General features: G+C 44.4%; 1 protein-coding gene across 1 annotated transcript in view; it reads right to left on the bottom strand.

The window, feature by feature from the left end:
• Positions 1-302: 302 nt before the first annotated feature.
• RYK (receptor-like tyrosine kinase) overlaps positions 303-27,766 on the bottom strand; it is a 47,976-nt gene continuing 20,512 nt past the window's right edge. Inside the window, exons 9-14 of the mRNA XM_014962923.1 lie at positions 14,265-14,334; positions 12,211-12,343; positions 10,300-10,409; positions 5,888-6,047; positions 1,585-1,721; positions 303-821 (exon numbers count right to left, since the gene is read on the bottom strand). Coding sequence (XP_014818409.1) covers positions 710-821; positions 1,585-1,721; positions 5,888-6,047; positions 10,300-10,409; positions 12,211-12,343; positions 14,265-14,334 — 722 coding nt within the window. The 3' untranslated portion in view covers positions 303-709. The remainder of the gene's footprint in view (positions 822-1,584; positions 1,722-5,887; positions 6,048-10,299; positions 10,410-12,210; positions 12,344-14,264; positions 14,335-27,766) is intronic.

The raw sequence follows: 27,766 nt of genomic DNA, 5'->3' as shown, positions 1-27,766 counted from the left end.
TTACTACACTCCGTATGAGGTAAACTGGAATCACTTTTACATAATCATTTACCGCTTTTTAAAAGGGGATATTGCGTCCCGAAGACCAGCTTTTCAAAAAAACATTTGTGAATGGGTTAAAAAAAAAGTTAAGATGCCGCTTGTGGATCCAACCACAATGTGCTGTTGTCTCAAAATAGAAGAAGTTGATACTAAAAAAAGCTATTCCAGATACATACAAATAACAAACACTAGAGCTGGTCAGAAAGATTTAGTTTCAACGTTTTTAAAAAGTGGGGAAAGCTTTCTGCAGCATGGCTTTTGCATGAATTTCCCCTGTCCTCGCTTTTCTACCAGTTCCATATACCCTTCCCCAAAAAAAAAAATATCACGTGTCTGCTGTAAGAGTGCAAAGTCCATCCAAATCTCGTGTTTAAGTTTACTATCACTACACTTTAAAAATCCTGATGGCAAATAAAAAGGTCTCGATTTAACTTAGCAAAAGTGATATCTAGAAAATATTCGACATCAAGAGGTCTTACAAAAAAAAAAACAAAACCAACTTCCGACTACTAAAGCATTCTAAGGCACAGTGTTTCGGAAGAAGTGCTTTCTCCCTTTAGTGTTGCTTTATACACATCGTGTGTGTGAGTCCGAGAGACGCGGGGAGCTGCGGGCGGACGCCGGGCCTTCTCCCAAATCAGTGAACTGGATCTTCTCTGCTGCACTTTCAGACGTAGGCTCCCAACGCCGCGTGGAATTCAGTGAGACATTGCACCAGCTGCTGAAACTTGGGTCTTTCTTCAGGATCTAGGGCCCAACAGCAGGCCATCACAGCAAACCTGCAAGGCAGGAGACAAAGGGAAGATGGGAGACCGTAAGCCAGGCCACCTGAGAGTGAACACCAGCATTTGCCACTAGAAAACCACTAGAGAGAGAAAAGGAACTCTGCATCTCTCATACGTGATGCTGAACAACTCCTCCAGAAGGCAGACACCCAAAATGATCAGCAGCCCTGCTGTGACTGGAAGCACTGGTGCTCTTGCCTTCTCCCATACCATTGGGATTAGGAATAAACAGCCCAAGCACTGCCATTCAGCCCCGTTACACAGACTTCTCCGTAACCTTGCTGAGAGAAAGGACATTCCCTCTATCTACAAAGTGGCTTCCTCCACTGCAGTCCCACAAACACGAAGCTGCATGTCCCTGCCCAGGGCAGGAGGTTGGAACCAGATGGTCTTTAAGGTCCCCTCCAACCCAACCCATTCTGAGACTCTATGAAAACCCCCAGCCCTTTGCCTCCGCTCCTCCTCCCACCCTGATCAACCCCATTTCTCCCAGGTGTCAGAATAAGGAAAAAGAGTTGGGTCAGGATTAAGTGAAACTCAACAACAACAACAAGAAGCATTTCATTTTAGCCTGAGTTCCTTGGCGTAGGTCACTGAAGCCACACAAATACTTTCAGGAGTGTTTGTCTAAATGGCAAAATAAACAGGCAGGGGAAGGCAAACCCGGCTCTTTCATTGATAAGGCTGGCTTAACGTGCCAAAAATTACAAGTTACAAAACAGACATTTCACTCTTTTTTCCAAAAACAGGCACTTACAGTTCATCAGGGCAGTTGATTGGCTGAGCTATTCGATAGCCGTCCTTTAAATAAGCAGCCATCTCAAAGGGGTCGATGTCCACGTACGGGGTCTGTCCCAGCGTCATCAGCTCCCACAGCGTGACTCCGAAGGCCCACTGAAAAGAACCAGGACACAGAAATGAGTGTGCCAGGTCCTGAGAGCTCCTTCAGACATTCCACAACATCAGTCATAAATAAGACGACACAGTAAGAAAGCTTTACATAAATGCGCTATATATATATATATATTTATATTCGAGTTCAACATGAAAATACTTTGCCTTCAATAGGGACAATTAAGAACCATAGAACAGGTGTCAGGTTGAACTCAAATTAAAATCTTAGTGCACTAAGATTTAAATGCTAAAGAAATCATTTATTTACTGCCTTTTTCCAGTTTGACATTTCAAAACACTTGACACATCTAAGGGATATTAAACACTAAACTGTTTAGAAAAAAAATTAATAATCTTATATTACATTTTATCTCTTCAAAAAACTACACGAAATTCTTCAAAATGAAACCCAAAGTTTCAGAAGAGCAGACTGAATCGCTTTTTAAAATCAAAGTCATCTGCATACTTTGAATAGATGCTCAGAAGTAGGACTCAGGAGAAAAATAAAGATTTCATCTAAGCAGAGCTGACAGCTGGCTCAGCATTCCACACATTCAGGCGACAATACTTGCCAAAAAGAGCTTGAGGTGACGAAAAACCAATCCATCAATTCCCGTGCAAGTACAGCACGAGTAAAGTGATTTACTGGCTGGTATCAAGAGGCCCAAGAGACAAAACATAGATGGTGCTGATACTGCACACCAATGATTCACTGCCCGAGTTACACGCACCGCAAAAATCATCGTTTATTAAAAAGGAGCAGAATTCTGCAAGGCTCAAGAGATTCTTGGATTTAATCAAAAGAAACCCCTAACCCCTGAGTGAATCTTTAACTGAGGGATGCTGTCAGCGGGCACTGATGAGAAGCTCAGAGCTAGAACAGCAGGGCACAGACCAGAGAGTCACAGAATGGTTTGGGTGGGAAGGGACCTTAAAGCCCACCCAGTGCCACCCCCTGCCCTGGGCAGGGACACCTCCCACCACACCAGGTTGCTCCAAGCCCCCTCCAACCTGCCCTTGAACCCCTCCAGGGATGGGGCAGCCACAGCTTCTCTGGGCAACCTGGGCCAGAGTCTCACCACCCTCAGAGTGAAGAATTTCTTCTTAATTTCTAATCTAAATCTCCCCTCTTTCAGTCTGAAGCCATCACCCCTCGTTCTAGCACTAGACGTGGCCCTGCTCCGAAGAGCCATCTATTAGCAGTGTGGGAAGGATATCCTTTTAATTTGCAGTTAAGAAAAACACCAAGGGACAAGTGCACCTAGAACATGAGAGTAACGGGCGATTCGAGCAAAACTACTTTAAGAATATAGCTCTTTCTAATTCTCTAGCTAGCTGCACTAAAATGGCATAAAGGGATGCAGAGCTTCATGTCCAACAGAGGGAAAAACCCATAGAATTCAAATTCAACAGGAATCGTGTCTTGTTTTTCTAGTCTTTGGCTGCCTGATACAACTGTTGGCAGAGGAGGAACACATCAGGGATGTTTCAAGCCAGCAAAACCATTTTAAGGAAATGCATCCAAAGAGTGAGCCTAGAACACATACCAACGGCATCTTTAACAGACACCACCTCGATTGTTTGTAACACACTTCACCACCCGTTATATATATATTATAAATACATTTGTTCCTTCCTGGCAAACAGGCAAAAACATATCACACCACATTTGTACGAAGTATCCAGGTAAATGCAAAGATGATATTTAGGGCAGACAGTATTTTTTCTAGACCCGGAAAAACTGCCTGTTTTTGCAGGCTGCAGAACTCAGACAGCTCCGTATGCAAAGTCAAGAACGATGTATTGGAAGCTGAGTTGGATTTACCCCTAAATAACACAAGGAGTAGTTTTTTTTCTTAAAATAGAGTGGAATATATGCTGAATTGCACTAGTTTTCTGAAAGGGTTGTGATACCGAGGTGCCTTCATCCTAATAAAATTCTCCATTTCACTGCCAGTGTTACATAAGCTTTGGTTTCCAGCCTTCACAAACAGTGAACGCTTTCGTGTTCCAGATTTAAAAAAAAAACCACAAAACAAACCAAAAGAATAAGAAATCAACATTTAATTGATCCCATTTAGTATTATTAAAAACATGCTTTTGCAGGCAACTTCTATTTCCTGTTCTGTCTTCAAGTTTGTTATAACACAAAACCCCACACATTTTCCAGTGAGTACAGAAGTATTTCTGGAGCAGAGCTGACTCCTTCCCTTCCTTCCTTTTTTTTTTCTTTTTTTCTTTTTTTGTTTATGTGGCTTGAGCACTAATACAGAGACCATGACAATGAGGAAAAAAAAAAACAAAAAAACCACAACAACCACCAGAACTTCTTGAGAGTTTTCTCAACTTGCATGTTTTAAGATGCAGATTACAATCTCTGGATGTGGCCGTGTTAAGGGAAGCATCGCTACCAAAGAAAATACCCCCTTTGCAGGAAAGGATCTTAAGGGCAAGTGGTTTACCATTCATTAGCACTAATTACGACAGGTTGATCTCCCGTAAGCGCAAGAACAGTCCGTTCTGGTGTGCAGGAAGCTGAGCAAGCAGGGTAGAAGGCCACCTTGGATGCACTGACTAAGCTCAGGCACTGAGGAGGAGGAAGAGAGGGTGGACGCAGGAGAAGGCAGCTTGAGGAGCACAGCCAGAATGCACCAGCGTGCAGGGATGGAGCTCCATCCAGCAGGAGCAGGCTGAAGTCACCCCAACGCTGCGCTCAGCATCTCTGGGAGACCACTGCAAGTGTGCCTGGGGGGTTGCTGACACCTGGAGAAAAAGCACCCTCTTGAAGAGGTGGGGTCTGGGGAACTACAGGTCAGGTTGTCTAACAGCAGCTCCTGATGTTCGATGGGATCCTGGGGGTCACTTCCATGTACATGAAACGTAAAGGTGTCTGGGAACAGCCAGCCTGGATTTACTGAGGGCAACCCCTGCCCGACCAACCTGACTAGTTCCTTGCTGAGAGACAGGACACAGGCTGAGCAATGGATGTTCACCCTGACCTCAGCAAGGCCTTTGACATCATAGAATCATTCAGGTTGGAAGAGACCCTTGGGATCATCGAGTCCAACCATCAACCCTACTCTACAAAGTCCTCCCCTACACCATATCTCCCAACACCACATCTAAACGGCCCTTAAACACAGCCAGGGATGGTGACTCCACCCCCTCCCTGGGCAGCCTGTTCCAATGCCCGCCCACGCTTTCAGTGAAAAATTCCTTCCTCATGTTCAGTCTAAACCTCCCCTGTTGGAGCTTGAAGCCGTTCCCTCTCGTTCTGTCGTTAATTACCTGTGAGAAGAGACCAGCACCAACCTCTCTACAGTGTCCTTTCAAGTAGTTGTAGATCCTTCTACCAAACTAGTGAGACCTTGACATTAAAGTGGCCACACTGCTGGACTCAAATTGCTGTCACCAGCACTAGTTGTCCAACTAGCAGCTCGGGAATCAATACTCTTATTTTCAGGAACAACCTGGACTCTCAGGAAGCTCGTGGATGACACCAATCTGGGCAGAGGGGCTGAGGCTGGAGGACAGGGTTGCACAGAAGAACCCTGAGAAGCTGGAGAAATGGACTGACAGGAACCTCAAGGTTCAAGGAGAGCAAATGCAGGGTCCTACATCTGGGAGGAAAAAGCTCCATGCACTGCCTGGGGACAACCACCTAGAAATTGGCTTTGCAGAAAAGGACCTGGGGGTCCTGGTGAACAAGCTGAATGCATCAGTGGCACAGCCTTGGAGCAGAAAAAAAAAAAAAGCCAGCTGCAATCTGTGCTGTGTTCACAAAATCTGTAGCCAGCAGGTCAAGGGAAGCAAATCTTCCCTTCTTTTCTCTGAGAGACTGCAGCTGAAACACTCTGCTGTGGACTCTGCATCCCGTTCATTCAAACAGCAGACAAGTCCCAGTACAGATCGTTCGCCTCTTCTGCTAACTCTACCAAGAAAAACAGCACGCAATAGACAATTCTGCCGTGCAAGGAGGGCCTGCTCCATCTTTGAACTCTCTGCCACAAGCCCCCAGTGCAGGAAGCAGGTGTGTAGATGCTGTTCTGGACAAATCACTGTTACCTACTCAGTGCCACGATTCTCCAATGGCTGAAAAAAGGGAAAAATGTAAACGAAATACACTTACAAAATGCAAGAGGAAAACCAAACCAAACCCAACTTACCACATCACTAGCACTGGAAAATTCATTGTTAACCAGGCTTTCAAGAGCCATCCATCGAACTGGTCTGTTTTCATTATCTCCCAGGCAATGGTAGTCCATAGGAAATAGGTCTCGAGATAGCGCGTTGTCTGTAATCTTAACCTGAAGTGCATCGTCAATGCTAATTTAAAAGAACAGAAGCGTTGAGCAAACTTGGCATCATAGTTTCACAGAAAATATTTATGCTCAGCCCTAGGTTTCTGAGTGGGGATTTAACTGGGGCATGCTAATTACACCAGCCACATTCCAAAGGGCTGGCGTTCTTCTAGATCCAGACACATTTATTCTGCGATTATCAAATATTATCAAAGAACGTATTTATTCTACGTTAAGAGATAAGCACTAGAAAAATCAGTCTTAAATAAAATCAAACATTTACAAGTGCATAAAAATACAGTTAAAGCAAACAAACTCCCTTAAATTATTCCCCCTCCCTTAGAGATCCCCCTCAGAGCAATTAAACAAATTTTAGCTATAGTACCTCTGTAGCAATAATGAGCCAAAGACTTAAGCAAAGCAAGATCTAGTAACACCTCGTTAAAGCAACTAATATTATGTGTGGCCAAAAAGCTTGTCTCTAACCAAGCAATCCAGTAAGATATTTCTTCCCCTCAACAAGAGATATTCGTTGTAACTGTTGTCAGAAATAGGACACTGACTAAGGGAAACTTAATCAAGAAAAGATGACTCAAAAGCACACACTGAGCCGAGAGATTTTTTTTCCCTGCCTCTGGGATCTTAATTCTTACTCTTCTGAGCTTAAAGCGTGTAACAGATTTCAATGTTCTCATAAACAGCTGACTTCAGACCAGGGGTAAGATGTTGGCTTTAACATCTTCTGACAAAACCACAGAAATAAGACTGTAACAAACCAGTGTTGGCTGTCTTTCCGCTTGTCAATTACTTCTTTATTTTGGTGAGCAAAATTAAAGAGAAATGCTCAATTTGTGTGTTGCCTGCTTCACTATCTCACATACCTTCTTATTAATCCCATTTCTATGCAATTTCAGGTCAGTTCATTGCCCTCAAATATAAGGCTGAGAAAATTTCCATATCTAATCACTCTTAAGAGTTCAGAGAAATGCTTAGAAGACCTCTACCTTCCCTCTGCTCTGGTGAGACCCCACTCAAAGACCTGCCTCCAGCTCTGGGGCCACCAACAGCAGAAGGACATGGAGCTGTTGGAGCGGGGCCAGAGGAGGCCCCGGAGATGCTGGGAGGGCTGGAGCCCCTCTGCTGGGAGGGGGGGCTGAGAGAGTTGGGGGGTTCAGCCTGGAGAAGAGAAGGCTCCGGGGAGACCTTGGAGCCCCTTCCAGTCCCTCAAGGGGCTCCAGGAGAGATGGGGAGGGACTCTGGATCAGGGAGGGGAGCCATAGGAGGAGGGAAGGGTTTGACACTGAAAGAGGGGAGATGGAGATGAGATCTCAGAAAGAACTTGTTTGGTGTGAGGGTGGTGAGAGCCTGGCCCAGGTTGCCCAGAGAAGCTGTGGCTGCCCCATCCCTGGAGGGGTTCAAGGCCAGGTTGGAGGGGGCTTGGAACTGGATGATCTTTAAGGTCTCTTCCAACTCTAACCATTCTATAAGTCTATAACCTGTCTATAAACAAATCCAATATACAAAGGGTAATTTTCCAGTGACTAGAGAGCTCTGACTTGTGTCATCCATATGTCCACTCTAACTGGGCCCACCTGTGCTATGAGATGAGAGACCAAAAGTACTTCCCCCTTTAACAAACCAGCGAAGACCACTGTGATCCTGGCTCCCTTCCCAAAATTAGGGCACAGGTAGGTAAGTCTGATACACTTCATACCAGCTTCTCCCCGTCCTTCATAGTAGAGGAAGAGAGCTGGGGAGCACAGGGGTGGCAGATGAACATAGCCCTTCAAAGGATCCTGACCACTGGCACCCTCTTTTTCCTCTTCACAAGAACTCCTGGGGTAGCTGTAGGTTTTTAATGCAGGACACGTCAGCTGATGCTCAGCTCCTGCCTGCATTTCCCCACGGAGAAGAACTGCCAGGTGCTCCATGAATTGATTTTAACTGCCAGCACACGGCATCACACGTATGACAAGCAAAGCAGAGCTGGACTTTGCCCCAAGAGGGCAGGGAGTCAAACTGCCTGTACTGCCAACCCCTGACACAGCAAGGGCACGAGGCAATTCATTCCCTGCACGGAAACGAGAGGCTGCCACAAGGTCATCTCCCTGGAGCACTGTTTATGATCTTCGTCTCCTGTGGGACCACTTCTTCCTCAACACCTTCATCAGAGAGGAAGAGCAACAGGAATTAGGAAAAGAGTCTCTGTATCAAACGGAGCATCCTTACACAGCACAAGAACCAGGGAAGATTCTGCTGGACTAGTGTGCTGGCACCAGTTCAAAAGCACACGAAATGGCTTCAGGGGGATCTCACTGCTCCCTCTGTCCCAGCATTTGCTACACCAATGGATGAAGTAGATCAAACAATACCCTAGGACAAGCACAAGTGCTGAAGTGTCTCCCAGTTTTGACTTTTAGCCCCTGGGATGCAACATCAGAAGCTCGACTGGCTCTGGTTGGGACGTCTGAAGAACTGGGTGAAGGACTGCACCAGAGAGGACAGAGTAGTTTTGTGGACAGAAGCACAAAGGATGAAAGCTATAGCAAGAGTTTCTCCTGAGAACCCTGAGGTAGGGAAGTCAGACTAAATTTCAGGAGCAGGACCTCTCCTGGTGTTGGAAACCTGACCCATATTTGACTATTAATTGCTGAGACAGAGGTTCAGAGCTCTAAGGGACAGCAGTGGCCGGGCCCCGAGGCAGCCCATGCACCAGATGGGCATGGTGGCCATGGAAAATGCAGAGACAGGAGCTGAGCTTCCCCTTTGAGGACTATGTGGGAACAATCAAAGCACACCCCCAGTCAAAAAGGGGTACAACAAGGTGATTCAATAACTGTGCCTTAAAGATATTGGAGGGATTGATGCCTTGAGGATCCCAGGAGGTACTTCCAAGGGCATATGAAAAGACAGAAACCCTGTCACTCCTTCACAGACAACTGAGGAACCTGAAGATTCGTGAGCGTGCTCCAGTCTTTCCACCCTTGCACTGGCAGAAGACAGGACCCGAGAAACCCCTGTAGGTATTGCTGAGGCAAAAAGCCTCTTGCATTACATGTAATGAACACAGCAAGGTCATGAAGATGTGGGCAGAAATTCTGAGAAACTAAGTAGTTCATCAATATTATCTTTGTAAAACAGACAGAAGAAGAAACAATGACTAGACCACGAGGCATTCTATTTTCCTCCTAAAATAAGTGAAGCACCGTAACTGGAGGAATGCAAGACGTGTATTCACCCTGAGTGATCCAACGGTGATTGAATGAAATCATTTATGATCAAGCAGAGCTCATCAAATCTCAAAGTGACCTCTAATAGCCCATTTCAGGTGAAAAACTCTATATCCATCAGTTCAGTCACCTCATTAGAATTTACTCATTGACCGACAATTTGTACACAGCTCTGGGGAAGAGCACAGAGACGCTTCCTCCTCCTCCTCCTCTCTCATTGCTAGTTCATGAATAGACCACTACACGGCCTTTGCAGGGGGAGGCAAAAAGCAGAAGTCTCTCTTCAAATCAAGAACTTGAATTCAAGGCTTCAAACACAGTCTTGAATGCTGATACGTACCCGCGTTACTTGAATTATGACGTTATTTGCAGATATCATAACACTAAGCTCATGGACTAACTGTTCCTTTAGGTATTTTCAAATGTTTAGCTAAGTTTAGGTAGAACCCTCTATGTTTCCCCTTATTAGGTATCAAAGCAGGTGAAGAATGAACACAGCTGGTGGCCTCTGAGCGATTTGGTTTATAGAAGTCACTAAACACCTCAAAAAAATCTCTTTATCTTGAGGACATACTCCAGTCAGAAGATGGTCTCAAATCCTACTTGGACATCCCTACCAAACAGAACAATTCATTTCCATCCATCACTTCACAACTAAGAAATCTACCAGTGATCAAAGCCACTAGGCTATTTTTTTAAGAAAAAAAGAAGAAAACTAACTTAATACAAAAGTCTATCCATTAGTAGACAGCCAAAGGTATACCAAGTTCTCATTAAAGTTTAAGGGAAGCTTTAATATTTTTCAAGCCTTTGAAAAAATAAGGATAGTCAAAACGTAGCAAGAGTTTTTAAGATGAGGATCTTCTGCTTTCTAGAAAACCATGCTTTCTGGTTCACCTTATGCTTAGAGACAAACAGCTTCACTGACAAGACCCAAGAAAACCCCAACCAGTGGTACATTTTGCAGCAGAGATGATTAGTTGGAGAAAGCTCTAGCTATTGAGGTAACATGACCTGCAGGATGCCTCTAACCCGTTGAGTACTTACACGCAGTTTCTAGCAGCCAGGTCTTTGTGAATGACCTCCCGTCTGGCCAAGTAGCTCATTCCACAGGCAATCTGAATAGCCATATGTACAAGATCCTGCTGGGAAATCGCCTGCAAGAGAGCAGGAGAAGACTCATGGCAAAACTGCCAGCCCAGTGCCTGCCAGGGGATGGCTTTGCTGTGTCCCAGTGCCCCCTCCCGCACCCTGCGCGGCTGATGCTTTCTAGTAGCTTATTACACACTTGTTGAAAACTTACACTCCTTATTAGAAACATTAACATTTTTTAATTATTTTTTTTTTCCATGCCAGGGCAAATGCTTCCAATTTGGAACTGCCTCACTGCTCCACAGCTTTTCCTTTGATTAGTGGTGAGCCTGAGCAAAAAATAGTCAATTTTACTCTTCTTACTGCACTTTTTTTTCACTTTGTTTCTCTGGAAACCAACTCATTCCCAGGCAGCAGAGCCCGAACTGCAGTCAAAATTCTTGTTGCCATCTACTGCTGAAAACTAGGACCAGAGACTGGTGGCTCCATCAACTTTTACACCTTCACAGCCCTGTATAAATTAAACCCTTGAGCATATTTATACCCTGTGCTCGCTCTAGTGTTTCCGAAATTTTGCTGTGCTGGTGGACACGCTGAAGTTGCAAGACTGGGGGTCAAAATAAAGGAAATACTAAATTAAAATGATAATAAATTGGCTTCTTTGTTGACAGGTTCTTATTAAGAACAATAGCCATGGATTATTTCAGAAAACTCAGAGTGTGGTTTAGGTACTTGTAGAAAAGTTCCGTCTTAAAATAAGTAGGTAGGACTCCACGTGTCCCATTTTTGGATAGTGAAGTGCAGTCATAACTAGTTACTAAGAGGTAACTCCTGTTTGAGATAAGCAGAAATGGTATTTATAATCTGGATTAAATTCTCAGAAAGGGATATTAGCGCGTTGCATATGGATTTATAACTCAGATTAAGTGGCAAAAAAAGTAAAATCAAAGTTAAAGATCCCAACAGTTTATCATAACTTGTAAATTAAGAGATAGGCAGCCCTTGCTGGTTTGAAATCTGCTACAAAACAGGGGCCTGTGATTCTTCTTCCTGGCCTCAGGAAGGAGACTGCACTGATTTAGTCTAAAGACAGAAGCCAAACCAAGGTGAAGCTGAAGAAAATACAAGATAATCCTACCAAGAGGGATATAGTTCTAGTACAAATACACATCCAGCATTAAGCACTTACTCAGATTTTTAAAAACATGGAAAACAGGTTCTCATCTAGGAATATTTTCTTTTTCATTTCTCATAATATATTGTATGTACCAGGTTCCATTGAAACACAGTAAAGTTATGAATGCCTAAAGAGCACCCACAGCAGGGAAAAAAGATAAAAATCAGAGATCACTTCCTTTAGTATCTAAAGTTAAATAAATCCAGTTATTTTACTTAATATAAATCTAGAGCAGCACCACAAAAGTTTAACAGAAGTGCTTTAGGCTTACTATAAAATAAATAACTCCAGTAATTAAAGGGATAATCTATTAATTATACACCCCCCAAAACCAATCCGTAAATCTGAAATTTCTCCATACACAATTTCCCTCTGTGTATTCTAACTTAAATCCACAACCATATACCATCTTCTCTATTTTTTGGTATTTTTGGTTGATGCATTGATACACCAGCTCCTACACCAATCAGAGTTTAACTCAGCTCCGTGCCCTCTGGATGTCGCGCAAGACGTTTCCTCGTATGAATCAAGACAAACACTGGCTGGGGAACCTGCTCACCAATTTTTCCATTATCACGACGATAATGAACATAGTGAGTCCCACAAGGATTTCTTTGAAGGCTCAGGCAGCCGGGTGACAAACCAAGCCTAAAGTTAATGGGGAAGAAGCCCCAGGTTTCTGAGCGCACCTGCGGATTGTTGGCCTCGACCAGCTTGCACTGTCGCAAGAAGAGTTTGAGGTTCCCCCAGTTCATGTACGGCAGCAGCACCATTGGTTTCTCCCCCTCTTCTATACAGACATGAGTGATAGGCAGCAGATTCCTGGAAGACACGGAGAGAAATTAATTCTATTAAACTGAAATTTGATATTAAAAAAAAAAAAATCTTCTCAATTCCTAAAAACATTAAGTGAAAGTAATTCAACATTGAAGAAAAGCGTTTTATCTTGCAGTATTTAGGACAAGAGGAAACGGCCTCAAGTTGCACCAGGGGAGGCTCAGGTTGGATATTAGGAAAAATTTTTAGACTGAAAGGGTCATCAAGCCTTGGAATGGGCTGCCCAATTAAGCACTGGATGGTTGAGGCACCATCCGTGGAAGTATTTAAAAGCTGAGTTGACAGAGTGCTTAGAGACATGGTTCAGTGATGGGTTTCATCAGAGTTAGGTTGATGGTTGGACTCAATGATCTTACAGGTCCCTTCCAACCTGGACAACTGTATGATTCTATGAATTGCAGGGCACAAGGTCTCCAAATAACCGACAACATAAAGATTTTTTATTTTTTTAAAATGAGATATTTGAACACTTTCCCATTAGGAAGAACCCTGCATTATTTTTTTTTCTCTTGGTCCTTAAGGGCTGAAATAAGTTTCTGTGAATACAGGCTTATCATTTAGATTAAGCAGCGACATATCCTCAACTTGGAAGCTTATTTTTTATATCTACAGCTGCATTTAGAATGATTACAGCTCCGTTACAGAGTGGTTAAAAAAAAAAAAAAAAAACACGTCAAAACATCATGTTTGATTCACTTCAAAATGACAGAGCAGGATTTTTTAGTTTTGAATCGACACAAAATTGTACTCTAAATGTAGAAGTATGTCAGGAGTTTTATCCCAGACGTTTTATCACTCCTTATGGCTCAGAAAACCCCATGCTGCACTGATTAAACATCTTCCTACAGCATCAACTGATTTTGAATGATGAGAGGGGGTTGTTTGATTTTGTTTCAGTTTTAAGTATGTTTCCCCAAGAACCTGCACTCCTCTTAAAATAATTCTGAATTTTAGGCAAGGTCTTAATTATAATATTGATAATATTTCTTAGAAAAGCAGATTTTTAAATCCACATAGAACTAATAATTCTACTTGAACTATTCTCATTTCCTTCATATTACCAGTAAAAAAACCAAATTACCAATCTAGGGACTTGCCAATGAGTACAAGTTTCCTCCTACCTGCCTCCTTGCCAGTAATGAAGATCTTTAAGGCCAATTTCAGCCTTTAATCCAAGCTGCAAAGCTGCCACTAACTCAAGCTGTTTGGGGCATCAATTAAAAAACTTAAGCCATCACCCACAAAAAATCATACCATTAATTTTTAAGGAATTAATCCCGTGAGTGATGTCATGAAGCCACAGCAGGACCACACATGTGCAAGGGTGCTAGAAGCTTTTCCTCATCTCCACGTGGGAGGGTACCTAATCACAGGGTTTTTTCCATGCCACATAGAAGATTCTGAACAATACAGACTAGTAAATTAGCTAAACTGATAATCAACCCACAGATATACTTGCTGTCATCATCACTAAGATCCCACCACGTTTAACAACTAGCCCGTGCAAGAACCAGCGTAACCCAACACAGCCTGCAGCACCTTCTGCTGTAATAGCTAAAAATATATAAAAGGAATATCCACCTCTATTTCACTGTGAGGCTTGGAACACCAAACCAAACACTTGCCCCATTTTCCACACACACTGCTACTATTTTATTGATTGTGCAGATAGAAAAAAGCTTATATGCTTCCTCTTGCAAAGAGTGCTTATCTAGAATTCTCTATTTTCAAGTGACCCAAAACTACTTCCAGCTCTTCACAGCTTAAAAAACCCTTTCAAAATCACAAAAGGTTGCTTTCTGAAAAAAATGTTTCCTCTCCCCTCTCTTGTGCTTAGGAAGCTTTAAGCACAAGTATTTTCAGCTGGCACAGATATAGCTTTGTTTATAAACACCATCTTGCTTACCTGTGATGAAGTCCTCTTAGTTTACAGCTTTCAGTCAACATCATTGTCACCTGGACCTCTGAGGCTTGATCTAATGAAAAGAAATAAAGGAACCACAGATGTAACTATGGAAAGAAACCAACCATATTCATTTGCGAGTCAGCTGAGGTCATTTGAGCACAAGCAGGACTTGTTTGCCTGCTTTTTAAAGAAGAAGAAAAAGCAGATAAAGCACACTGCAGGTGATGACAGCCTGAACTCCTGCCACTTCCAGACAGCTCCTGGGCAGGCAGGAGCCCTCTGTGCTGGGCAGCGTGGGTCCCATCCTGCGCTGGGGCTGCTGGAAGGAGGGGAGCATGTGGACACTGGGCTCGCTCCTGAATTACCAGTATAAGCTTCCACATTTACTTCCACCTTGGAAGGGGCTTCCCAGGGCAGTGGTGGAGTCCCCATCCCTGGAGGTATCTGACAGCCGGGCAGACGTGGTGCTGAGGGACATGGGTTGGTGGTGGTTTTTGTCAGTGTGAGGCCGATGGTTGGACTCAATGATCTAAAAGGTCTCTTCCAACCCAGACGATTCCACGACGAGGACAATTTATTTCTAAATTTACTTATTTACTTGCTCTCTACTTGAAACACTTGACTCTTGGTAACTGTAGAGATGTTTGCTGTTCTCTTCTCCACCTTTCAAAAAACCCACACCACACACAAAACACAGCTGCCAGCTAAAATTCAAGCACCTGTGATAACCCCAGTATCCCACAGCAACCCACATCTACTGGGCAGCAGCAGAAGTGGTGCCTGTAACCTCTTTCCCCACAAATATTTTGTGCTGGGCTTTCCCCCCCTGCTCTGGTGGCAAGAAGCAACAGGGAAGCTTAACGTGATGTAAATCAGAGCTCTCACAATCCCCCTCTCCTCATACCTGAGTGCATTTTCTGTCCCTTCTTCATGCTAGAACTAGCACCCGTGTGCCCGGGCAGCAAGCTGGCACAGGAGAGGGCTCAGCAAAGGCCAATCAGTTTTCCTTGCTGAATTAGGATGAATTTACATATTACAGATGAGTCAAACCAACATTTTACTACCCTGGGAGGAAGAAGAAGAGAGGGAATAGAGAACTCATCTCCTCTTCTCCCTTTTTCACGGCCTTACCCTCCTCCCTGTGCAAGCCCTGACACTCCTTCCTAATTGAACTTCAACCCTGCAAAAGAAAACATGAGTTTTGACTGAGTTAAGAGCAGATGAGCACACAAGTGGATGTGCAAATGAGCACAAGAAACGAGCACAAGGTAGGGAAAGAAAGCACCAAGCCCAGAGGGAGAGCACAGCCTCCCCCCCTCATGGCAATGGCAAGCCAATAGATAGGTTCTAACTATAACACACTAATTGGCATTTAGCTTTCCAGACCTGCTGGAAGCAGAGACAGCTTCAGGCACCACACAGCTCCTGCCTGAGAAGGGCTCATCAAAGGAGAAATCGTGCCACACAAGAACCTGTGAGCCACAAAACACGGGCTGGTCTGAGAAAGTTGCCCTAAGCCAGGGAAAGGAATGTTATCCCAAGGCAAGCTATTTCAAAGGCGGCTTAACCACCTCAGCTCAGGAGAGATGGAAAGGGAGACGTGTCTTCCCAAAAGCAGACAGGCACCACAAGAGGAGGAGATCAGGAAATAGAGGGTACAAATACAGATTCAGGTCCCAGCCAGAGGCACTGAACCCTGAACACGCTTGGAAATCCCTGAGGACCATCACTGTCTGGGTCCTGCACAGGCTGGAAGGACCAAGACCTCCAAAACCCAAACCCCAGCACTCTAGAAAAGTCCAGCCACAGAGGTGTCATTAGCTCAGTGACAATTACGGCAGCAGTATATTATGAGATGCGTCAAAATGGTGCATTTCCTTGTATTTGATAACAAGTACATATGGAGGGAGGGTACAAACAGGTTCTTGCAGTGCAGGAGACATTTAAGTAATGGTTAGCTGAAGCTTCTAGTTTGCACTCCAACACATCAGCTAAGAAAGAGAAGGTCCTACCTACCAGGCAGCGAGAGCACCCAAGTGTTTTCTACGATATGTTGGAGACAGACTTCAAGAAGGCTCGTAAACAAGGAAGAAAACCCAAGATACTGCATTAAAATGAAGTTATAGAGGCATGAATGGCTGAATCATCCAACTGTTCCAAAGGGCAAGAAGCTTGGAAAAATAGAGGTGTAAAAGCCCATTGTGAGCAGTCAGAGCCAGCAGGCTACCAGGACACAGTCTAAACGCATTCATGACTAGAATTCACAGACCACAACCTCATCGACCCAGCACCCAACGAAGGCAGGAAAAGAGATTACTAGGTGTGAGTTTAAGGTGATTAGCTCCCTTACACGCTCTTTCATAGAATCATAGAATCATTGAGGTTGGAAGAGACCCTTGGGATCATCGAGTCCAACCATCTCCCCTACTCTACAAAGTCCTCCCCTACACCCTGTCCCTCAGCACTGCATCTAAACGGCCCTTAAACACATCCAGGGATGGTGACTCCACCCCCTCCCTGGGCAGCCTGTTCCAATGCCCGACCACTCTTTGGGTGAAAAATTCCTTCCTAATGTTCAATCTAAACCTACCCTGTTGGAGCTTGAAGCCGTTCCCTCTCGTTCTGTCACTAATTACCTGTGAGAAGAGACCAGCCCCAACCTCTCTACAGTGTCCTTTCAAGTAGTTGTAGAGAGTGATGAGGTCTCAGCCTCCTCTTCCTCAAACTAAACAGTCCCAGCTCCCTCAGCCGCTCTTCATATGATTTGTCTTCTAGGCCCCTCACCAGCTTCGTTGCCCTCCTCTGCACTCGCTCCAGCACCTCCAGATCTCTCTTGGATTGAGGTGCCCAAAACTGGACACAATACTCAAGGTGTGGCCTCACCAGTGCTGAGTACAGGGCCATAGTACTTTGGCCCAGTGCTTGCTTGACTGGTTTGCTTTTAATTACAAGAGCCACCACGAAAGAATTCCAAGCTCTAAATCAGAGATTATTTAAGAGTGGCTTTAAAATCTACAGAACGAGTTCATCTGGTTGGGACAATGCACCTCGTCATCTCTTTGTGCTATCGCTGTCGGAGAGGACGCTTTTCTGCCGATGCCTTTCCCTTTCCATCCCACGGGGTGGTTTTCAGCAGGTCACTCTTAACGTTTCATTGTTCTCTTTCAGTTCAGAGACACAATGCTACGGGCCTTGAGCACCCAAAAAAGGACGATTGACTCCCATTCAAGTATATACGGAAATCTAAATCTTATCTCGTGAAACAGTCCCAGCATCCGTATTGTGTTTTCTTATCAATATTATTTCCTTGTTTTCTGCATGGAAAAAAACTTACACAACACCAACACAGTCAACAGGCTCAGAACAAACAATAGCAGTACAAGGCTAATCCTCCTCTCACTTAGACTGGTGCCAATTTAGAACAACCACACACTTTGATTATTGTGGTTTTCCACTAGCTATAATTCAAAACACAATATAAATCATCACTTCTTTGAGTTATTCTGGTCAAAAAGGGGTTAGAAAAATACTAAAATAATGCTACAGCAACAGTCTCCACTGAAACCAGACTTCCTTTTATGGCCATTTTCTTTGTTTAAACCCAGTTTTTGTTGTGTAACTAAACTCTCAGTCACATTCAGTAGATTCTAACCACGTTTGAGCATCCAAGAGACAGGTCTTCATGGATTACAAAGAAGGTGATTTTGGTGATAAACCATTTTCTTGCAGAGGACCCGGTGAGTCTGACCATCCAGAAAATCCACAGATTTCTGGCTTTGACATGAGAAATACGCGGTCCCAGAGCAGAGCTGGTGACAGCCGTAAGCCAGCAATTCCAGCTCAGTGAGATGCTTTTACAAGGTGAATCCTACAGATTTCATTTTCCTGCCCGGACCAAAGCGCAATCCTGTACTAAAACCACATATCAATCTCTAAGCATTGCAGGTAAGCACACACACACGTGGGCGCATTTAATTGGCAGGACTGTTTGTGTAGCCACACAAAAACAAGACACAGGGAACGATCTTGTCAAACACACAAGGATGCCCACAGGCTTTTGCGGCTCTTTTTTTTCTCTCTACCAGATCCGTGAAGTCATTTGATATCAACACACAGCCCCACACGGAGCTAAAGAGGGGGGAATGGGAGGGAAGCCTCCCACAGAGCCAGAAACCTCTTAAATAGGAACAGGAACTTAAACCCAGGACAGAGGAGGCCATAGTCTCCCCATATATTCAATTTGTGCATCAGCCTCAAGTTTAAGTCAAACACTCCAGGGCAAGGCAACAAGGGCTTGTTGCACAACTTCTTCCAAGCCCTAAAAAAAACCCTAAACTTTCCTCTGAGATATTAACGCTATTTGTGATTAAGAATACGTCAGTGCTCAACAATTCATGCAGCTGGAGCCTGATGATGGGGAGGTGTTGCCAGGTCAGGGCTTCTTTGCCCTGAAAGAGCACCATTCATTTCCACGAGGCTACCACGCACCAACAGCTGAGGAACTGGTGAGGCTGCCCAGGGAGGTGGTGGAGTCTCCTTCTCTGGAGACATTCCAAACCCACCTGGACACGTTCCTGTGGGACCTGCTCTGGGTGGACCTGCTCTGGCAGGGGGTTGGACTGGATGATTTCCAGAGGTCCCTTCCAACCCCATGTGATTCTGTGAACTGAACAGCAGAGACTTTGGGTCATGGGAGTCAAGAGAAAGATTTAATACCCAGTAGCAATTCTAGGTGTTCAATTAGGACAAGAAAGGTCCAACTTTCAGAAGGTGCTTAAAACCAAGGCTATTTGAGATAGATGTGCATTTGCATTCCAGAACTAAGATGATGCTTTTGGTTTTACCCTTTCTGTTCAAAGGCCCTGGCTGTGAAAGGCTACCCTGAGGCACGGAGCAAGAACAAGCTAGGATTTCAAGAAGCTTTGATAGGGCTGCAAGTTTATCTCATGATATTACGTTATTTGTGTAGAACCAGGCACAATGGGGCTCCTGGCACTACTATTTTTATACAATAGGCTAATCTTTCCACACAATTCTGGCAAGTGTGATGTGTGCTGAGGCCCTTCCTTGCTTGTGGGGAGAAGGAGCACCTATTTGATTTTTTTTTTTTTTTTTTTACCAACTTCAAAGAGGCCATCTGCAAAACCGCATTTTAAAATTTTTGTTTGCCATCACTCCTCCATGGCATGAATCATTGTGACAGCCACATCAAAAAAAAAAAAACCATCTCTGGCAAGTTTTGGGATGACATTAACATGGCAGCAATTTGCCTGCTATGAGGTTGGGCACCCAGAACAACCGCAGAGCATCATGCTCTACCTTCACTAGGTGGTGGATGTCAGAAGAGAGTCACTCCACACCTCAAATTACCTATCAGAGATGAAAAGCAGCAATTACCTGGGTATTGCAGTGGCTTACCCGGTTAGCTGGATGGCTTTCAAGAATAACATTCTAAGTCAGACCTCCTAGAACCTCAAAAGAGCAGAGCACAGCATTACAACTTAAAGACCTTAGATTGGAGCACAGTCACTGAAATCTGTTTCTTCAGACAGAAGACAAAGCAGAATCTGAAAAGCAATATGACCAAAGGTTTCAAAATCGAAACAAGTCATTCTGGAGCCCTTTCACAGCCTGCTACAGGCAGTAACACACAACAATTTCTTCCAGTGCTCCTATCAGAGCCAGCTTGGCAAACACTATTACTAGGAAGTCTAAGGCTTCCGATAAACACGTTTCCTGACAGCAATATTGAAAAAGATGTTTTACCCGAAACTTTTCTCACCTTTGGACCATTTGTAACGTCTTGTTCCCATGCGAACTTCCTCCTGTCTCACATTGCAAGCTAATACTCCCCAACATCAGAACATTTATACAACCTGTTTTCTACACGGCTACCTGTTCTCACAGAGCTTGCATTGCCCTTATTATCTTTCAGACCTGTGGGCTTTGCCAAATACGCTGTGACAAAGTCCACAAGCTCAAGTTATTGCAGGGTGCAAAAGCACCCAGGCAGGCACAACGGGCACAGACTCCATGCCCACAGGAATTGCAAGTGTGGAATTAGAAGTGCCCTAAATGCTCAGCTTCAGGTAAGAAACACTCCTCGTATTAACACATCCCTTTTAATTACTGCTGCTTCTGCCCTGCAATTCATCATCTAAAATTTCTCCCAAGGCAGAATTCAATCCCAGTTCAAAGAGAATACATGCCCGAATACTGCTTTAACCCTTCTGCACAAGTCTTTGGGTTTTTGGAAGAAATTCAACACTCAAAAGACTATCCTGATTCACGTCTGTTGCACATGATGTTTTCCATGGTGCCAGCAGACATTTGCAGAACTTTCCTCCAACAGAAGGATGAGCTACTCAAGGAACGCAAGTAGTCATGAGGCTCTTTTGTAACAGATGGGGAAATACCTACACAAAATGATTTATACTTCGAGAGGCCCCACCAGTTAGATGGTGACAAGTCAGCATGGATGCCAACAGCACACCCGGCTGCTTTCTGCCCACCAGAGAAGTGAAGGAGAAACCCCCTGCTCCTCTCGGGCAGCTTGACTGCATGCCCAAGCGTAGAGAGCTCCAGAGGCTCTCCAGTACCAGCTGTACCTGCACGCACCGACATCCGTCTGCTTTGCAGGGCACCCTGGCACCCTACAGAATTCAGGTGTACATCAGGACAGAATCACAGAATCTTAGTGGTTGGAAGGGACCTCTGAGATCGAGTCCAACCACAAAAAAAACCAAAAAAAAAACCACACACAACCAAACAAATACAAAACACACCACACCAAACACCCACCAAAAACACCGCACCCACCAACTAAACCCCACACTCAACACCTCACCATAAACCAATAACCTTGGGCACTAGACATGCCCTGAAGAGCCATGTCTATACGTTTCTTAAATCCCTCCAGGGATGGTGACTCCACCACCTCCCTGGGCAGGCTGTTCCAGGGCCTGACCACTCTCTCAGTAAAATAATTCTTTCTAATATCTAATCTAAATCTCCCCTGCCCCAACTTCAGACCATTTCCTCTGGTCTTGTCATTCGTCCTTTGGGAGAAGAGGCCAACCCCTGCCTCTCTACAACCTCCTTTCAGGGAGTTGTAGAGGGCAATGAGGGCTCCCCTCAGCCTCCTCTTCTCCAAACTAAACCTGCCCAGTTCCCTCAGCCTCTCCTCATAGGACATCCATACACACATGACAAGGTAAAGAGCTTACAACACAGCACGCTCGGCTGAGTCTTGTCAAGATTTCAACCAAGCAGGATTATATCTTTATATCAAGGCTATTTATATCAAAATGTTTGTTTCCACCCCACAACCACGCAAAGTTAGTTTTCCAAAACAACGCAGTTCGTATTTTCAAATTCAAGCCTAATTTTAATATATCCTGGAGGCGCTTCAACGTGACTCTGCTAAAATGGGCACTGCTGTTCTGGTTCTCCTGCGTTACAAACCCACGTGGGGTTTCACACCGCAGCAAAGGGCAGAGAGAAGCAGGAGTTGGGGACAGCGCTATTTCCCTGCGTAACCCCAACGCCCGGACCCAACAAGCAGCTGCAAAGAGCAGCAAGTCAAGGGCTCTTTGCTCAGGAATTCAGTTAAAGGAAAGCTTTAAGGAAGCGTTAAGTAAATGTGAAGTGAAACTGGGGAAGAGAGATTGAACTGATTTACTGTTTCAAAGTCTTTCAACTGCTGAAGGGCAGCAGCTAAAAAATTGAAAATAAAAGTAATGATTTTAACTGTATGTAAACAAAAGTGTACTGTAGATTATTATTTTTTTTTCCTGCAGAAGCATATGGAATAGCAAATCTTTAAGTACAGTACTCTGGACATCAACCCCTGTGAGCTGCTGCTGAATACATACTGAATAGCTGCACGTATTAACGTACATTGTACTATTTTAGGTATCTCAGGATACCTTCTTAATGAACCAGGATTGAATGACAAAAGTAGTGCATTTTTAAAGCTGATACTCAGAAATCTGCTACTTTTCTCTGATCCTTTAAATTCAAGTATCTTCCTTTATGAAGACACTGAAGAATTTAACTCAGATTAGAAGCAGCTCCTTTCCTAAATTTTTTTTTGTCACAAACTTCCTTCTACAGAAAAAGGATCCTGTACTCTGATTTTGGGGGTTAAACACTTTTAATAATTAAATACTGTGCATTTAAGGCATGAACTTAAACTTTTCAAGATTTCTACAAGGCTCTGCTTTTAAGAATGAACTGCCCAGAAGACTAAACTCATTACCATTTTGGAACGGTACCTGTGTATGCACCAGGTTGTGTTATACTACATCTAATGGGAACAAGAAACCCTTCACCTGGGTTCACACAAAGCTTACTATACACATTTAAGTCACCCAAGTACGGCTACTGCTTTGGTTTTTGTTGGGTGGTTGTTTGTTGTTTTGGGTTTTTTTTGTAGTCTTGTGTACTACAAATACTCTGCAGGCAGCTGCAGCCCTGAGGTGCAGCAGATGAATTCACAGCATCACACAATGCTATGGGGTTGGAAGGGACCTCTGGAGATCACCCAGTCCAACCTCCTGCCAGAGCAGGGCCACCCAGAGCAGGTCCCACAGGAATGTGTCCAGGTGGGGTTTGAATGTCTCCAGAGAAGGAGACTCCACCACCTCCCTGGGCAGCCTCTGCCAGGGCTCTGCCACCCTCACAGCAAAGAAGTTCCTCCTCATGTTTAGGTCAAACTTCTTCTGTTCCAGTTTGTGCCCATTTCCTCTTGTCCTGTCCCTGGGCACCACTGAAAAAAGACTGGCCCCATCCTCCTGACACCCACCCTTTAAGTATTTACAGGCATTGATCAGAGCCCCCCTCAGCCTTCTCTTCTCCAGACTCAAAAGCCCCAAGTCCCTCAGCCTCTCCTCATCAGAGAGATGCTCCAGGCCCCTCATCATCTCTGTAGCCCTCTGCTGTCCCCTCTCCAGCAGTTCCCTGTCCTTCTGCAACTGGGGAGCCCAGAACTGGACCCAGTGCTCCAGCTGGGGCCTCCCCAGGGCAGAGCAGAGGGGCAGGATGACCTCCCTCCACCTGCTGCTCACACTCTTCCTGATGCCCCCCAGGATGCCATTGGCCTTCTGGGCCACAAGGGCCCATTGCTGGCTCCTGGGCATCCTGTTGTCCACCAGGACTCCCAGGTCTTTCTCCTCAGAGCTGCTCTCCAGCAGGTCAGCCTCAACCTGTCCTGGTGCAGGGGGTTATTCCTCCCCAGGGGCAGCACCCCACATTTGCCCTGGTTGAATTTCATCAGTTTTCTCTCTGCCCAACTCTCCAGCCTGCCCAGGCCTCACTGGATGGCGGCACAGCCTTCTGGGGTGTCAGCCACTCCTCTCAGCTTTGTGTCATCAGCAAACTTGCTGAGGGTACCCTCTATCCCTTCATCCAGGTCATTGAAGAATATATCGAACAGGACTGGACCCAGTACTGACTCCTGGGGAACATCTCTTGTTACAGACCTCCAGCCAGACTGTACCACTCATCACAACCCTCTGAGCTCTGTCTTTCAGCCAGTTTTCAATCCACCTCACTGTCCCGTTCATCTAACCCACACTTCCTAAGCTGACCCATTAGGATGCTGTAGGAGATGGTGTCAAAATTCACAGTAAGGTTCTGCTCCAAGGCTTCCATCATAATCCATACTGTGCATGAGGGTACACCTTGAGCAGCCCCCCTTAGATCGATAATAAATACAAGTTTTAAAACATATAATGCTGGAGGTGGCCAAGAGTGCTGAGAGTCCTTTACTGACCTATGATGATATGAACAAAACTCAAAGCATTGTTCAAGTTAATAAAATGGTGAAGTTTTAAGAGTTAATCTTCACTTACACTATGACTGTTTTCAGTGTTTTTCATGTGTGGTTTGTTTTCAAACATTCCTCCTTTGTACGTAAGAAAAATTTTAAGTGGTTAGAAAATGAAATGGAAGCAGTCAGGTTATCTTGCACAGCATGATCGGTTGTTTTTAACAAAAATGTACCTTGGCCAGAGCGTGCTAAATGAGTCAGGGCTCTGCACAACTCAAACTCACTGCGTCTGTTCCTGGCATAACACAATTCCATTTGTTCTGCAAAGAATTTTCTCCTTCACAGGAAAAGCACCGTTAAACAATGTGTTCTTTAAATCAGAGGTGAAACCCGTGTGTTTTCTTCCTCTTGTGATGTAAGATGATCTAGAAGATTCACAAGAAAGCCTATTCCACACCATATAAAGGCAGAAGAGATCTATCAGTCATTGGCAAGAGATGCAATGCCAGCTTTGAGGAACACGCCAACCCAGGCACTTCCCGAAGCTGAGCGCGATTGGAAACCTCCTATCGGAAAGCCTAAAACAATTCTACTGCAGAGCAAGAAACACAGTGAAGAACCCAAATACCAGACAAGTCTCTCATCTTTCTAACGAAAAACTTACTCAAGTTGTGCCGATTCCCAGATTCCAATATCCCAAGTATGGTACAAGTTCATATAGTACATATCCTTGTTCTTACTGGTCACGAGACACGTGTCCTTACTCATCATGAATGTCCATTTAAAGAAAGAATGAAGGCAAATTATCCACAGAAAGATCTAAATGTGAAAGAAGCTAAAACTTTTATGACAAGGACTAGCAAAATAATACATAGTGAAACTATAAACTACAAATAGAAAAGAACAACTGGATGGCCAACATGAAGGGTCTACAGAAAGTATGAACAAGTGAGACCCTTTCCCCAGGACTTGTGATCATTGTAATCCCAAAGTTATCAGAGCTTCCAGAAAGCTACCTCTCGTTTTGGCAGTTGATAACCCAATTTTTCTTTTAAGCTCTCCTCTTTGGCACAGAGCACTGCACGTAATAGAAGACTCAGGCATCCAGATGTACTCTAAAGCATTAGATGATGCAGCATTAAAAACAATTACAAATTAACGTATTTCATGAACACAGAGGGCATGTTACAACTTTGCTCTGAACTGCATTACAGTCAGGTGAAAGAAAAACCTCTTCTAAGGGACCTGGAGTGAACTTCTGGCACTCAGGGATGAGTTCTGCCTTCAGTCTGTATCTTTATAAAAGACAGAGTGGTGAGATTTCAAGAGAAGCGTCTCCAAGTTTTCAGCCATATCAATTTACAAGCTACGGAACAAGGAGTCACTGAATCAGTTGAAAAGCACTTCAAAGACTTAATGAATGGTCCAGATGAAAGACCCCAGACAGATTCTGTGGCGCAGGAGAAACGAGTCAAATAATGGAACAGCAAACTCCAATCTCTTCACCTCCTGCACCAACGTTGCTTTATTAGGATCACACTTGCCCTTTAAGAGCCTGACCTAATAGGTCAATCCTAGCTTGAGAAAACAGGGAATATAATAGATTCCTGGAAAGTAAGTCTCACACTCTCTGAATGGCCTCTTTCACTTAAAGAGTTTCTCAGGACAAAGGCAGGCAGGTCCAGGCTGTCTCAGTTCTTATGTATTACCCATTCCTTTAACAACAGATCACTTCAGAAGAGAAAACAAGTACTAAGTTCAGAAAGACCAAGGCTCCTGGATTTCAGTCAGCAGTCTTCTGGCCTACTGTAATGCTCAATGCCTTACCAGAAGGCTAGGAAACATCAAGGAAGGAAAGTGGAAAGGGCTGCTGCAGTTACTGCCATAACATTAACATCTTCCTTTGGTGAAAAGGATCAATTCCAGGGCAAGGTAAAAACATAGGAAAAAGGCAAACTGACAAGGCTACAAACACACTCTGCTTAGAGCAGGAAATACTCACAGGTCTAACTGTTTGCCGATAAGCATATCAGCCACAACATTCATCCTCTCCAGGGTATGAAAGGAGAAAAGTGTCAGTACATTCTCTGGCCACATTATTAGGAAGTAAACCATCCTGAAAGGTTATGGATCTTATAAATACGTTGATGCGAAAAAGAAACAAAAAATAAGAGATCCATTATGATACATATCTGCTGCTGTAACTATGGTATGACTTTTCTTCACAGGTTTTCTTAATGAGAAGTATCCAAAACCATTATTGAATGGCACAATAACCTTTCTTTGACATCTTTCCTAGTACAGCAGAGGTCTTCTCCTAAAAGCCAACCTACATGAGCTGCCCATGGCTCAAGGAAGCCTTCTGGTCCCCCGCACGCTTATTGTTGGGATTTCTTGGGCACATCCAGAGGAAAATGACTATAACCCACTAGTCTTACCACTCTGCCCAACACAAACTTGCTGTGATCAATGGAGCTTGCAATGGTCATGCCCAACACAAAGCCACTTACGTGCCAGGACACTGGTGTTACTCTGCAGGGGCAAAGGCTTATCTCCAGTGACACAGTAGAAAACTGCACCAACTAAGGTCACATCCAGACAGAGTTCCCACGTTCAGGAAGGTGATTCTGTCCCTCTACTCTCATGAAACCCCACCCAGAGGACTACCCAGCTCTGAAGTCCTCAGCTTAAGAAAAACATGGATTTGTTAGAGTGGGTCCAGAGAAGGGCCATGAAAATGATCCAAGGGCCGGAACACCTCTCCTATGAAAAGAGGCTGAGAGTTGAGGTCGGTCAGCCTAGAGAAGAAAACACTCCAGGGAGACCTTATTGTGGCCTTTCTATACTTAAAGGGGGCTTATAAGAATGATGGAGAAATTTTTTTTTTATGATAGCTTGTAGTGACAGGCCAAGGGGCAATAGTTTTAAACTGAAAGAGGGCAGATTTAGACTGGATATAAGGAAGAATATTTCTCCCACCACCACGGTAGTGAAGGTGGTGAGACACTGGCCCAGGCTGGACAGGGCTTTGAGCAATCTGGTCTAGGGGGAGGTGTCCCTGCCCATGGCAGGGGTTTGGGCTAAATGGTCTTTTAAAGTCTCTTCCAATCCAAACAATTATGATTTTAACATGAAGTCCTAGTCTGGGCACAAGTGTACTCATCGTATTTGCCATGTCCAGGTGTTCTCCTTCCAAAGGGTTTCTTCTATCAGCAATTCCAGGTTTAAAGCTAAAGTAACTACCTTAATATCAAAAGAGCCAATGCAATGTCTTAAGCTTTTCAAGCTCTGATCCTGCTGAGAAGAGGGGTTTTTCGTCTCAAGAAGGTTATTCTTCCTCACAGCACCTGCTGAAACATTTTCAGTTCATATTTTTCTGGGGATCGGGAACACCCCCCTTTCCCATTAGTTTCTGTCATTCAGGGAACCACTGGACTTTATTTTGTCAGAGTGCACCACCAGGTAAACCAAGACAGTTCTGGAGTAGCCCATCCTTTCAGGGGGAGGGAAAGGGGGGATAAATTAGCTACACAGACAAAGCCTTTTTCCCTTGTTTCTCTTCCATGACCCCTCAGGCTCCTTTTTTTGCCTTCAGCAAGAGAGATACTTAAATCAGTTTAATAGCTCTCATACCCTTCTTGCTTTTGTGGTCCTGCCCCACTCCTGTGTTTGTGCCAAAACAGCAGTGTGTGTGTGGTCACAGAAAGAACGAGATCAAGGAAAAAGTCTG

The sequence above is a fragment of the Calidris pugnax genome, unplaced genomic scaffold (genome assembly GCF_001431845.1).
Source record: "Calidris pugnax isolate Ruff unplaced genomic scaffold, ASM143184v1 scaffold1753, whole genome shotgun sequence".
NCBI lineage: Eukaryota > Metazoa > Chordata > Aves > Charadriiformes > Scolopacidae > Calidris > Calidris pugnax.
Note: the sequence above shows the minus strand (reverse complement) of the source record. Positions and strands in the feature narration are given on the sequence as shown.